The following is a 13322-nucleotide window of genomic DNA, read 5'->3' as shown; positions in this document are numbered from 1 at the left end:
TACATTTCTGTTACATCCAAATAGAGGAACAAAGAGAATGTAAGTGCAGCAAATCACGGGGTTGTAAAAAGTTGCTGAAATGGAAGACGGGTGCACTCTCTGCCAAATCATTTCAACACCTGCAAGAGCTGTTCAACTAGCATAGGTAATTTTGAAAGCCACCATTTTCCCAAAAGCATGAGAAATACACACCTGCAAAATCATTTTTAGTTCAATACAGTAAATGGAGTCAAATCAACATTCAGCACCAAGGACAGCACTCAGCCATGTGAAATATAAAAATTATAAACAAAACTGTGATTTCAAACTCTTCTCTTACATCAATGTTTTAGTCTTACATTGAACATTTCAAATGATATAAATGTTTTGCAAAGTGTTAAATGTGTTATCACAATTCAGGTGTACGGATGCAGAAGAGTCTATGCTCCCATATGAAAAAACTATTGTATACTTTTAGAATTAACTAGTTACTGTATTATATTATAGTAATTACTACACGTTGTGACTGTATTCTGTAGTACTAACTAATAGTGAATTGAACTGTAGTAAATACCTTTACTATGATAGCGTCAGAAACACCACAGTATGCCACAGTATTCTTTAATGTGGGCTGTTGTCCTCATAACATGCATTACAGTAAACATCAGTAAAGCAGACAAGCTCGCACGTCAGCTCAGAAGGGAGGCACACTATCTTTAACAGTACATCCACTGCATATGAGCTATGTAGTCACCACACGGTGGAGCAAAGAAACGCCAAAGTTTTTCGCACTTCTGAACCGAGCACCAAAGTTAAGGAACTGCAAAAATTCGGCGCGCATCTCTTCTTACAAGAGCCAAACATAACAAATTTCCAAACGGATTAAAATTCACAGCAAATGTGTTGCTTTCCCCAGATAATAAATGAGTAACCCTTGTTCAATGTGCGGATTGCGATGATCGTGTCCAACTTGACTGTGATCAGTTGCAGGAGGACGAACAGCTCGCTGTGTCTCAGTGCAGTTGATGGACATTTGGACGCGTCCTCCCCCTATCGCACCCTGAGCTCCACCGGGCACCTGCTCGTGGCGGTGTGCTTGGGCTTCATCGGCAGTTTAGGATTCCTCAACAACCTCTTGGTTCTCGTGCTGTTCTGTCGCTACAAGGTGCTGCGGTCACCTATTAACTTTCTGCTGGTGAATATTTCCTTAAGCGATCTACTGGTGTGCGTACTTGGGACTCCGTTTAGCTTCGCGGCGAGCACTCAAGGGCGATGGCTCATCGGAAAAACTGGATGTGTGTGGTATGGCTTTGTCAACTCGTTGTTAGGTGAGTGTGCTTTTTAAAGACGACGTTTAAGCATGAAATATAGGTATACTGTATCTACTGTATGTGCCTTATTCCTTTGCTCATTACCATTGCCATTGCTACGTTGGATTTGCATGTATAGGCATTGCATTAGTGGAGTATAGATATATCAAAACACTGCTGATAAACAAAGGAAAGTACGAGAAGTTTGTCTTGTTTTGTGCGACGAGTTTTTTTTCCTTTTTAACTTCTAAAAGACAGATTCGCTTTGCAGAAATGCTGTAGAAACCGCTTGTTGTCGCTGTGGCAGTTGCCAAAATAATATCTTTGTGGATGTTGCACGGTGTAATTAAAACATCATTTTCTCTGCTGTCTTCTATTCCAAGTTATTGCCATTCTTGTTGAAAAGAAAAATGCAGAGAAGGCATTAAAGGAACATGGTGTGATATGTAATGAATTTAAACCTGTGTTTGCACCGACTCAACGTGTGTCAGTGTGAAAATGTAATCCCTGACAGAACATCATTTAGTATCTAAATACTCATCTTGGTTTAGCATTGGTCTGTATCTGTTCTTCTTATGTCTGTGGCATATTACATTCTGCTAAGTATGAAAGTCTCACCATAGTTATTGTCCAATAAATCCCATTTAAGTGGAGCAGATGATGTTTTTGGCACCAGAAAGCTGTCAAACTGTCAAACAGAGCAAGACAAATAACATTTTATTGCTTTACTTTGGGAAATCCATCTTTTGGCAGCTTAACAAAGACAGAAAATTACATTTTAGTGTTTACCTGTACTACTTGACATTCTATGTAATTTCTCAGATGCTTCACCAGATTCATCTCATCTGAGAGACTCAGTAATACAAGGCTTCATGTCTCACAAAATGTTAGTGGCCATTGGTTTCCTCAGGATTCAGTGCATTGAAAGTACCCAAAAAGTTATTTCATACTGCAGGGCTGTGAGAAAGTTTAACCCCTTAGAGAATCAACGTGTTAGTTAGAAACCCTTAACTGTAGAATTAAATTTAATGAAACAGAATTAAACTATATTTGAATATGATAATACAGGTGCTATTAAAACAGCTGATTCTCTCACTCACTCACTCACTCACTCACTCACTCACTCACTCACATCAAATAACCTAAAGACCAAGACGTCCTTCACTAGATTCTCAGAGTTGCGTTATTTGGTGCTTTATTGGTTTAGTTTATGTCAGTAATCGGGGGGTGCAGAAGGATTATGGAATTAGATTTCAGTCGAGCAGACACTGCAATCATGCCCTACAGCAATTTCTGTTTATGTATTAACACTCATAGCCTTCGCACGGTTAGCTGAATGCAACATCTCAGCTTTAAGTCTATCCCAAAATTCACATGAAGTGAAAGAAGTGTCACTAGGGACACAGGAACCTGTTGAAAAAATTATGGACGAGCCTTTGATATTTAATTGCTACAGAAACATCAAACAGTCTCTCATCTGATGGACAGAAAACAAAGTGTTTTACTCAAATGCACTAGGGTTTACATTGATTACTTCTATTTTTTAACTAAATTTAGTACGTGACCGAAACATAGATTAAAATCAAAGCTCAAAGTAAACTATGTTAGCAACTTAATATACATTTGATTTCATGATTAAAACCATCCGTCTTCAAAACATAATGCACTGGGGATCCTTAGACTCCCAGGTTATTATGAAAATGGTCAATATGGTGAATCAATGTTTCGCCAGTCTTAGGGTTTATTGCTTTTAATAAGCCAGTTATATTAAAGTCTTAAAACGGTTCAGATGACCACATCTCTCCCCCTCCTAAAATGGAAAAGTTAAGGAGAAGCATGTGAATATTCTACTAGTGCAACACTGCAATTATGTTTTATTACATGGCTAATTGAAATGCTTGGCTCTGATTGGCCAGTCACGACATTTGCAGGTTTATTATTCCCAGATAACAACTGCTCAAAACCCGGATGCTGCAAATCATTTTGAGAGGTACAGTTTACTATTACACAAAAATTAAAAATATAAATTTGTCTTTCATATATGACATTATATTTACAAAAGATTAACCCAAATAGCGTATTCATTACATATGAACACCTTGTGTTATCTTAAACCCCAAAATAAGCACGTTTTTCTTGCGGAAAGTCTGCATTCATTAAATATGAGAAAATAAATTATTTAAATTCAATATTTAATATTCCATACCTTATTTATGAGGTAAATAGCCGTGTAATAAGCAGGCAGCAGGTTGTTATCACGAAATAAGCCCCTTCAGGGTGATACGTACTGTCTGGGCTTATTTCTGCGATAACAACCTGCTGCCTATAAATCATCCATTACTTAAAGGATTCATACTGTAACATTATTCAAATATGTGCTTATATTATTCTAAGGCATTGTGTCCCTCATCTCACTGGCTGTGCTGTCATACGAGCGCTACTGCACAATGATGGGCTCCACGGAGGCTGATGCCACAAACTACAGGAAGGTGGCCGGTGGAGTGGTGATGTCCTGGCTCTACTCTTTGATCTGGACTGTGCCTCCTCTATTTGGCTGGAGCAGCTATGGTCCTGAAGGCCCTGGAACCACTTGCTCTGTGGACTGGACAACCAAGACGGCCAATAACATCTCTTACATCATTTGCCTCTTTATATCCTGCCTAATTGCCCCCTTTCTGGTCATAGTCTTCTGCTATGGTAAGCTGCTGCATGCCATTAAACAGGTGAGTAAAACAGACGTGTTATCCACTGTTATCGGTTATAACTTTTGAGAAGTTTTGCATTTGACCTTGGTAGTGCAGTAGTTGATTCTGGTTGTAATATCTGTCATATAACAGCTGTTTATAGGGATCATCCTGAGGTTATAATCTTTGCGCAAGGGCACAAAGCTGGTAGGGAGTCTTAGTCATTGTCCGGTTATTGTTGGAAGCAAAGATCTTTAAAGGAATAGTGTATTTAATACAAATGACAAATTTTCAGTATACTTGGCATTGTTAACTCACCTTTTAGCTGTTTCAAACCCATATATTGTTATCTCCACTATTACAAAACATGACTACAGTATTGTTGTACTGTAAGACTCATTCTTTCCTGTATGTCTATACTATGCGAGGGACACTAATGATCTTTCTGTTTATCAAAGTTTTCTGCATGTATCTCAAGCTGTGTCATTGCATGACTTTAGTTTTAGTCCTTTAAGTTAATTAGCTCTTGAAAAGACACATTTCCTATGCCCCTTAATATAAGAGTAACCTCAAAATAACAGCCACTCTCTTTCTGCCTTTCGCTGTCTGCTTTTTCACACTGTTTTATAATCTTTTGTCTGGTTTACTGATGACTCAGATCTGTTCTTCAACTATTATTGTTCACATACTGGGCATCTTAAAAGCTTGCTGTCGTTTTGGTACAGATGAAGAGGGTTTGACATCACTACCGTCACAAACGTGCACATGCATAACAACTGAAGCTTTGTGCAGCTACAGGCAACAATGTCCCTGTTTGGGGTTTTTATTTATTTATTTGCCCTCATCTGGCCTCTAGAGACAAATGTAGCAGTCTCACTAATAAATAGGGCTGTCCAAAATATCGATACAGCTAATTATTGTGATAAATTTTTCCGCGATAGTGTGTCGATATTTCAATCCCGATCGATATATTGACGAAAGAAAACAAATCCCTCTGTGTGTGTCAAATGACCTCCTCCGCCATTGCTAGTGTTGTCACTGTCCAGTTGTCTGTCATATATGCCCATTCTCAGAAGTTAGCAGGAGTGAGAAAAATAAAAAAATGCCTGCAGTTTTTAAAGGCGACGTGTGGAAGCACATTGGCTTTAAAAAAAGTAAAAAAAAAAAAAGCTCTTTTTTACATTTTTGATAAAAAAAGAAAGAAAAAGTATTGCAATGTATCGCAACATGCATCGTATTGTGATACATTGCATCATGCCCCCATGTATTGTGATATGTATCGTACAGTGAGGCCCTACTAATAAACCCTTGAAGACGTTGAATTCCCAATTTAATAAAAAAATCTTTGATTCAACAAGAGCAAAATCAATGTATCTGCTTTACACTGACACCTAACATGTACTCTGGATGATCAAGGATAAATAATAAATTATGTAAGAAGTAGAAGAAAAGTTATGAGCTCAAGATTATTGCTCCTCTACAGGCTCTCTTGTCCCTCTGCTTAAGAGCCAGACCAATAAATGAGTGTTTTTTTTAGGAATGCTAGATTTGGGAATTAAATGCTTTAATGAAATGTTTCATAGTTACAAATTAGACTGTGTTTCAGGCTTTGGTAAAATCTTGTTGGGGTTAAGTTGCATGCTACTTGTGCTGTTGTTGTTTTTTGTGTTGGTTGGTAATGTTGGGTTTACAGGAAGTGTTGACAAGTTAAATGTGCCACATATAGGAAAATACATTAATTAGCAAAGTCAGTTAGCTGCTGTTATGTACCTATAATATGTTAAATTTGGAAACACAAGTAGACAAATAGAGTGCAACAGGGATGACATAATTTTGTAGGCCAACCCAGAAGTTAGCGGGACACTGGATCCCTCGCCAAAATGCCCATTTATTTTCCCTACAGACAGTTTCATTGGACACACGTGCGGTGACGCGATTATGCGTCCGGTCTGAACTTTACTTTCGGTTTCAGTTTTTTTTAATGCTCTGACTACTTGCTAGCTTGAAGCTTGAACAAATACCTCGTCGAAATAACAAAAGTTTTGGTTTTCTAGGTAATCTATGTGTTGTTTATTTTGCATGTTATATAAATAAACTACTTTAAAAGAACTTTGTTGTTATTGATTTTTAGCGGAGTTTACCGTAAGTTACGTGTTAACTATTAAAGCCGCTTGTTTATGTTGTTACTGCTGAAACCGTCTATAGACTTTTGGATTATTGCAAAAAATAAGCTGTGTTTAAGAAAAGACACCTAAACACTTTGTCCAACAAGATAATTTTTGTCACGAACACAACTTTTGTTAATTTTGATGTCGAAAGCCGCCTTTCCACTGCACACAACATACAGTCGTAATAAAGTTTCAGTTTAGTCGTGACATGGGAGAGAAGCTCATTCAAGTGCAAGTGGCTTCATTCCAATATTTACCACAGTGGAATAAATAAATGAATGAAACAACAAACAGCTCTGCATATATGAACAAAGATTACCTGTATTTTTTTGGAAAGAACATATAGAGACAAGATTAAAATAACGTATGTTAAATTAATAATGTATTACAGATCCAACGCTCAAAACGCATCCACCGTCTATTATGTATCCGTAGACGGTCAGCACCTCACGCAGCCCCTTTGCGACTCTCCATAGAAAATGAATGATTTCTGGTTGTCTTTGTTGGGAATTGTGCCTATTCTGTTGTGTTGTTTTTGAGATCTTTACGCTTTATGACATTTAAAGTCCCTGACAAAGTTTGTAGTCCCATGTAGCAACTTGTTATCAATCACCCTTTTAAAGACATTTTAAAGATTTTAAAAGAAATGAGTGGGGGTATTATTGGTGTGTTTTATGTCGTAGAATAAAACGTGGAAATATCTTGGACCTAACCCAATATTAAGTTAAGAGTTTAACCAAAACACAATAAAAAAAACATTGATTTTGGGACAATGAAACCGAAAATGCTAAAAAAATGTCATCCTTGAGGCAATTATTTTTTTCTTTCTTTTCATTTTTCTCAGAGGCAGAATTGGGCTGTCAGATTTAATGCTATTATATTGCAATACATCTGACAGTTTATTATATCTCAGCATATGTATTAGTTAAAGCTGCCGTCAGCAACTCTGGAGGATTGAGCAGTTTCCAAATGTTTACAATTTCATGTCCCTCCCCCACTACCATCGAGCAACCTCCCCTCAAGCTCGTTCTCGTCAGCACGTGTGCACCATTATTATTGTGAACGCATACTTAGCAAGAATACTTCGATTACTTAACACTCTGAGGGCCCTATCTTGCACCCAGCGCAATTGACTTTGTCAGTGACGCATGTATCATTCGTATTTTGCGCCGGCGCACAGCGGGGTTTTTCCCTCCACAGATGCACGTCAGCAAACTAGGGAATGAACTTGCGCTCCCTGGGCGGTTCAGCGCAAAAAGGAGGCGTGTTGCGGCGCAAACCATCTCTTATGCTATTTTGCAGTTTCAAAAAACAATTGCGCTACTAACAAAAAAAACTAGTCTAAAGTCAGTGGCGCGTTGCGCTTGGTTCATTATGCTATTTTAAGGGCGCATGCTTGACCATAATGTATAGCGTGCACAACGCGCATACACTTTGCTTATCTAATCTACACAGATGCAACAGTTATTTTTGCAAATCATAAATTGTTACACTTAAAAATATTAATACACGAGATAAGGGGAATCATAGTGGTGAGCATTGTGGTGATATTTTTTATTTATTCTCATGCAAATAACGATTAAAATATTTTCATAAGTTTGTTGTGTGGCTGTATTACGTTTATTTTATGTAAATAATAGTTAAAATGTTTTCATAAGAAACCTTAATGTATATGAACTTGATTTGTAAGAGTACTTTGGGGTTGGACCTTGCTTGCGTTTCTTGGGTCCGATTTCAAAGCCCCCAAACCCTTTCAGCGGTTAGGGTGGACGCAGCGATGTCCTCTGCTGGCGTCAAGTCCTGAGGCAGATCCACCTCCCGTTACACGGCGTGCCCGATTTATGCTGGCAAGCGTGGGATTCCCCCGTACAAGAACGTGGGTCTCCTCGGCTGTAAACCGCTCCTGGCGTGCGCCTGGTAAATCCGTCATAATAATAGCAACCCGCCATGGAACTTGCGCCCTTGCGTTTAAAGGGAATGTTGGCTAGCGTTCTGATTGGATTATTTGACGTTACGCCCAAACCACACCTATGAATAATGAACCTACTTCAGACCAACCTCTTATTGATTTGCGCCCGGCGCAAGAGTTATTTCTCACGCCGGGAAAATAGCAACAGCGCCCAAGATCCGCCCACAAACTCACTTGCGCGTTGCGCTTCGCACTTGCGTTTCAGATCGTTAAAAAAGAGCCCTGAAATACAAGAGATGGTTTATAAAGCACAATTACCTGTAGAGAAATGTGACTCTGCATTCAGCTTGAACCCTTTAAAATCTCGTAGATTCCTCCACCTTTCAAATGCTGGTCCAATATTGATCCTAGTTTTATTACGATCACGGTCGCTTTCTATCTTTGTTTCCTTCTTTTCATTGGTTGTTTTCCTAGCTCTGGTTGTTAACTGAGGAATCGGAAGTTTATTAGTGAAAGTTCTCTTCGCCATTACGCTGCGTTTAATCCAACACGCTTGTGAACTTCAGACGGATGCACGTGATATTGTATCACGCGCGAGGGGGGATCTGTGGCGCGTGCGGGTACTGTGATTGACAGGCAGATTTTACACAGCCCTGCGCTGATTGGACCAAATGAACCGGCCTGCGCTGATTGGACCAAATGAACCGGGAGCGGTGGATTTTTGCAAAACAAATAACAGGCTCTAGGTGGAGCTAGAAGCGCGGGTTTTTTTCTTAAACAGTCTAATTTATGTTGTTCTATCGGAGCATAGTGTTGGTTTCAGTGAATATGATCAAAAAATATGATCAAAATAGTTGCCGACCGCAGCTTTAAGAAGATGAAAGAACTTTACAGTATAGACGGATTACGCATCTGGTCAGAACTTTACATCCGGTTTCTGTTTGGTTAATGGTCTAACTAGTTGGTAAACTAAACTCTTGAACAAATACCTTGTTGGCATGTTGTCTATTTTGCTTGTTATATAAATAAACTACTTTGAAAGGACTTTGTTGTTATTTATTCTTAGCAGAGTTTACCGGAAGTTACGTGTGTTCCACGAAAGCCACTTGTTTATGTTGTTACTGCTGAAACCATCTATAAATTGCTGCCTCTTATAAAGAATTGAAAACAAGCTGTAAATCAATGTCCAAAACCCTTCATGAGAGTCAGAATTTACTAAGAAAGTTTTTGAGTTCTGGCTGAATTTTTGCTTTCCCTCTATGTTTACTATTTTTCCAAAGTCATCTCAGTCACCGCTTTCATCCATGTTCCCCACAGATCATAAAATAAATGTCAAAAAGCTGTTTAAACATGCTTGGCAAACCATAAACTTTACATCTGAAACAAGATTTAAAATGATCTCGCTGTATGTTTGTACCAGCAGCATCGTCAAGTTCGTTTGACAGAACTGACAATTATTACATCTTTACAAGTCTGGGAAACGGGGCCAACATGAAGGGCATTGGTGTGGTTTAGTAGAACTTGGAGACAGCACAGTGTAATATTTGACAGAACACACAGTCTGGCCTCAGGCGCTGGAAGTATTAGAGGGCCTGTGGAGATGGTGGACGGCCGGGTCTGGACATTATCAGAACTGCGGCTGCACGAAGGTCACGATCTGGGCAGCTCAATGCCTCGGGCACATGCTACTCACATGCAGAGATACAAATCCATACATGCTTTTACAGCCTGAAGACTGACACCTTCACTCACAGGGGAATAAAGGGAAAAAGTAACATGCAGGGAGAATACACTGCTGGTAGTCACCTACTGAAAATCTGTTTTGTATGCGAGTTGATATGGTTGTGATTTGATTGAATGTAATTAGATTTCATCTACAAATATGCTATTATTACAGTGCTCATAATGTTTTAATGGTTTCATACTTGGATGATGCTGGCAGCAGACCTGTCAAGCTTATTACGCACAAGGTTTTGTTTCAGTCTTTTGACTGGTAACAGCAACTTGTAATTGGTCTCCTCTGGAGCTCAATGCATGTTTTTTTCCACAGATTATTTGCCTTAATGTGAAGGCAGTGAAGTGGAGGTATGCGTGTGCTTGTGTGTGTGATATATTATTCACGCTTGAGGAACATAACCTTGTATTAGTGTAGATTGTATCTGGCAGATTGCCTGAACCAGGTGTCATGTACAACGCTGAGTATGCAGAACTGGTCCACAGGCTATTGTTTTTCTCCTGGTTGTGAAAGAACTTAAACAGCAAAATCACCAGTGTTAAATGTACACTCCTGGTGTATATATGGGTACCACCAGACCAGGTGGGGACCCATATATAAACCTGGAGTGTACATATAAACACCAGCAGTGTAGATTTAACACTGTGATTTTGCTGTGATATTATGTATCAACTAAAGCTGTAATATATAATTTATATTATTATTTATTATATTAAGATAAAGAGGCCTTAGCATGTATACGTAAGCTATAACGTGTGATCATATTAACAACCAAAGTCCATTTTTGCACACGTAACATCTAATGTTATGAAATACCTCATCAATTTATATTTCATTTATGCCAGCCTTGGAAAATGAATATCTAAAATTCATTGGGAATAACACCATCTTGGGCACTTGTAGGAACAAATGATTTCCAGGAAAGCAGCTTTCCTATTCATTCATGATGTCATGTTCTTTAATTATGATAAAATGTGTTCCCATATGGTGCGAGCAGGTTTCACTGACACACAGATGCGAAGAGAAATCATACTTTGTGCATGGCTTGATTTAAAACTGAGTGACATTGAAGTACTGGTTTTGCCAGGCACTCAGGTCCTGTTATTTCATTAGATGAACGTCTTATATTACTGACTGGATGCACAATCCATCCTACAGTATCTTTTATATCTCATCAGTATAAAGCCTGTGTATTTACATTAAATTATGTTATGCACTACTCTTTGTTGTTTTTCAGCTGAAATTGCACGCATTACGACAGGCTGGCATGACAGCTTTATCTGTATTATTTCCTGTGATTTGTTGAATCATAAAACATTTGTGGTATTAGACAGGAAAGGAAATTGTGAGATATCACAAAGAAGTATTCATTTATATGTCGTTTCTATAAAGAAAGTGCTCAGAAATCCTATTTGTATGGAACAGCAACAGATTGTTTAAGGGTTGAGTTGTGGCACTACAAATGATCCACTATATAATGATATAATAACAAAATAATGAGGTTCTTAAAGTACATAAAAATGAAGGAAAGCACAGTTCCTGCTGTAACAAGATCAACAAATACCAAAAACAAGGAAGGCTTTCAGATCTTACATAACATTTGTGTAATAAAAGACCCAAAAGATTTTTTGCATAACGCTATTTTAGGAATTATTAAACGTTCAGTTTATTTTCCTTGGTTTGCTATTTTAGTACATAAAATTTATGTTAAAATATTTGTACATTACTTAATGCACATAGGGGCGGTTTCCCGGACAGACATTAGACTAGTCCTAGCCTAAAATAAATAAGAGCTGTCCAAACTGAAAACAACTTGCACTGACATATCTTAAAATAAATAAATTTTCCTTACAATGCACGCCAGTAATTTTTTAAGTAAGACATGTTTGTATTTCCTAATTAAACTAAGGCCTAGTCCAGCAAACTATCCCATAGAGTTCAATTTATTGCAAGTTTGGCTGGTAAAGAGGTGGTTTTAAAATGGGTATTTATGTTATTTTAACTAATTCCACCATCTGGAGGCAGTAATTATTTAATAGTACTGTAGTTGCACCAATTGTACACATTTACAACAGACATGTAGTCATTTTTGATGCATTTAGTGCTGAAGATATGTAAAGAATGTTTGTTTTTTTAAAGGTCCAGTGGGTAGATTTTTTGCAGCATCTAGTGGTTAGACTCTGAATTGCAGGACACAACTCACCCCTCCCTTTCAAAGTGTAAAGTGAAGCTACGGTTGGCACCACATGACAAACACATCATCGTCTGAGACAGCGTAGTAATGAAATGCAATCTATAGAACAGTTTGTCCATTTAGGGCTATTTGGCGGTGCAAATGGCGACTTTAATGTAAGGAGATCCAATGCTACCTCACGTGAATTCGTACATATTTTACGAGTTGGCTAATTCGTATTAATTCATACGTTTTTGTACGATTTTCCTTGACCCCTGTGACATTGGGGTTAGGGGTTGGGTTTCGTTGTTTTTTTCACGAAGAAACATACTTTTTTGCATGATTAACTTCGTATGAATTAATACGAATTACAACGCGTAAAATATGTATGAATTCTCGTGAGATCCCATGGTGTATGTATGTAGAACAGTTCATTCTAAGGTAATAAAAACATAACAGTTCATTTTGTAAGGTCTTTATACTGTGATAATTATGATTATATTACATTTCTGTCAAGATATTCTTTAAAAGTTACACAATGCACCTTTAAATTGATATTTATGTGATTATATTTTGACTGTTGAAAGGCAGCCTGATTTTCTATTACAATTTTATTTCCGTATGCCCAAACAAAAACTTGCTCAATGGGTTTCTGAGGAAACTTCAGAGCTGGTTGCAATAGCACAGTCAGGTGTATGTAAATTATGTAAATGTCACAGTCCTTTGATCAGGATAAAGACATTTACTTTACAGAAACATGAGATTAGTAAGCATGTGCTATTTCTCATTATTCTTGATGATTGTCTTTTTCTGTTCTATCAAATATTTAATGGTTTTGTATATTACCTGGTGTTCAGATCAATTTCATATTCATGTACTCTATTAATGTAAACAGATTTAGTTTGCTGTCCATAATGAAAAGACACAGACACAAGTTTGCCTTCTAGACCTAATTAATTGAAGGGATTAAAATGATCCTTGATCTTTTGAGATAAAAGAGCCTGGCGTACTATGAAAACATTTGGCCTGGATTCACACACAATGCTTAGCTTAAGGCTTTAAGCCAGGGCTGTGTTTTAGTTAAATTAGGATATTTGAGTCACTTTTCTAAAAACGCCTTAGAAATAAACATTACTGGTGTGCACCTTGAGACAAAACAATAACACAGACATATTTTAAGATATAACAGGCAAAGACATTTTCAGTTAAGACAGCTCAAATATTAAGTTTTGTCTGGGACTAGCCTTAAGCCTTGTCTTTGAAACTGGGCATTTATAATTTTAAGAACTCACAAGGACCTTGCCCCCCAGTACAAAATGAGTTATTTTTGAAACTAAGCTAATAAAAAAATCTGAACTTCTGCA

At 37.8% G+C, this 13322-nt stretch overlaps 1 protein-coding gene across 1 annotated transcript in view; it reads left to right on the top strand.

The window, feature by feature from the left end:
* Positions 1-458: 458 nt before the first annotated feature.
* The window catches only part of tmtopsa (teleost multiple tissue opsin a), a 51210-nt gene continuing 38346 nt past the window's right edge, over positions 459-13322 (top strand). Inside the window, exons 1-2 of the mRNA XM_065270011.2 lie at positions 459-1307; positions 3684-4012. Of these exons, the coding sequence (XP_065126083.1) occupies positions 935-1307; positions 3684-4012 (702 nt within the window). The 5' untranslated portion in view covers positions 459-934. The remainder of the gene's footprint in view (positions 1308-3683; positions 4013-13322) is intronic.

This window comes from Paramisgurnus dabryanus, chromosome 6 (genome assembly GCF_030506205.2).
Source record: "Paramisgurnus dabryanus chromosome 6, PD_genome_1.1, whole genome shotgun sequence".
In the NCBI taxonomy this organism is placed as follows: domain Eukaryota; kingdom Metazoa; phylum Chordata; class Actinopteri; order Cypriniformes; family Cobitidae; genus Paramisgurnus; species Paramisgurnus dabryanus.
The sequence above is the reverse complement of the archived record's forward strand: the minus strand, read 5'-3'. Positions and strand labels throughout refer to the sequence as shown.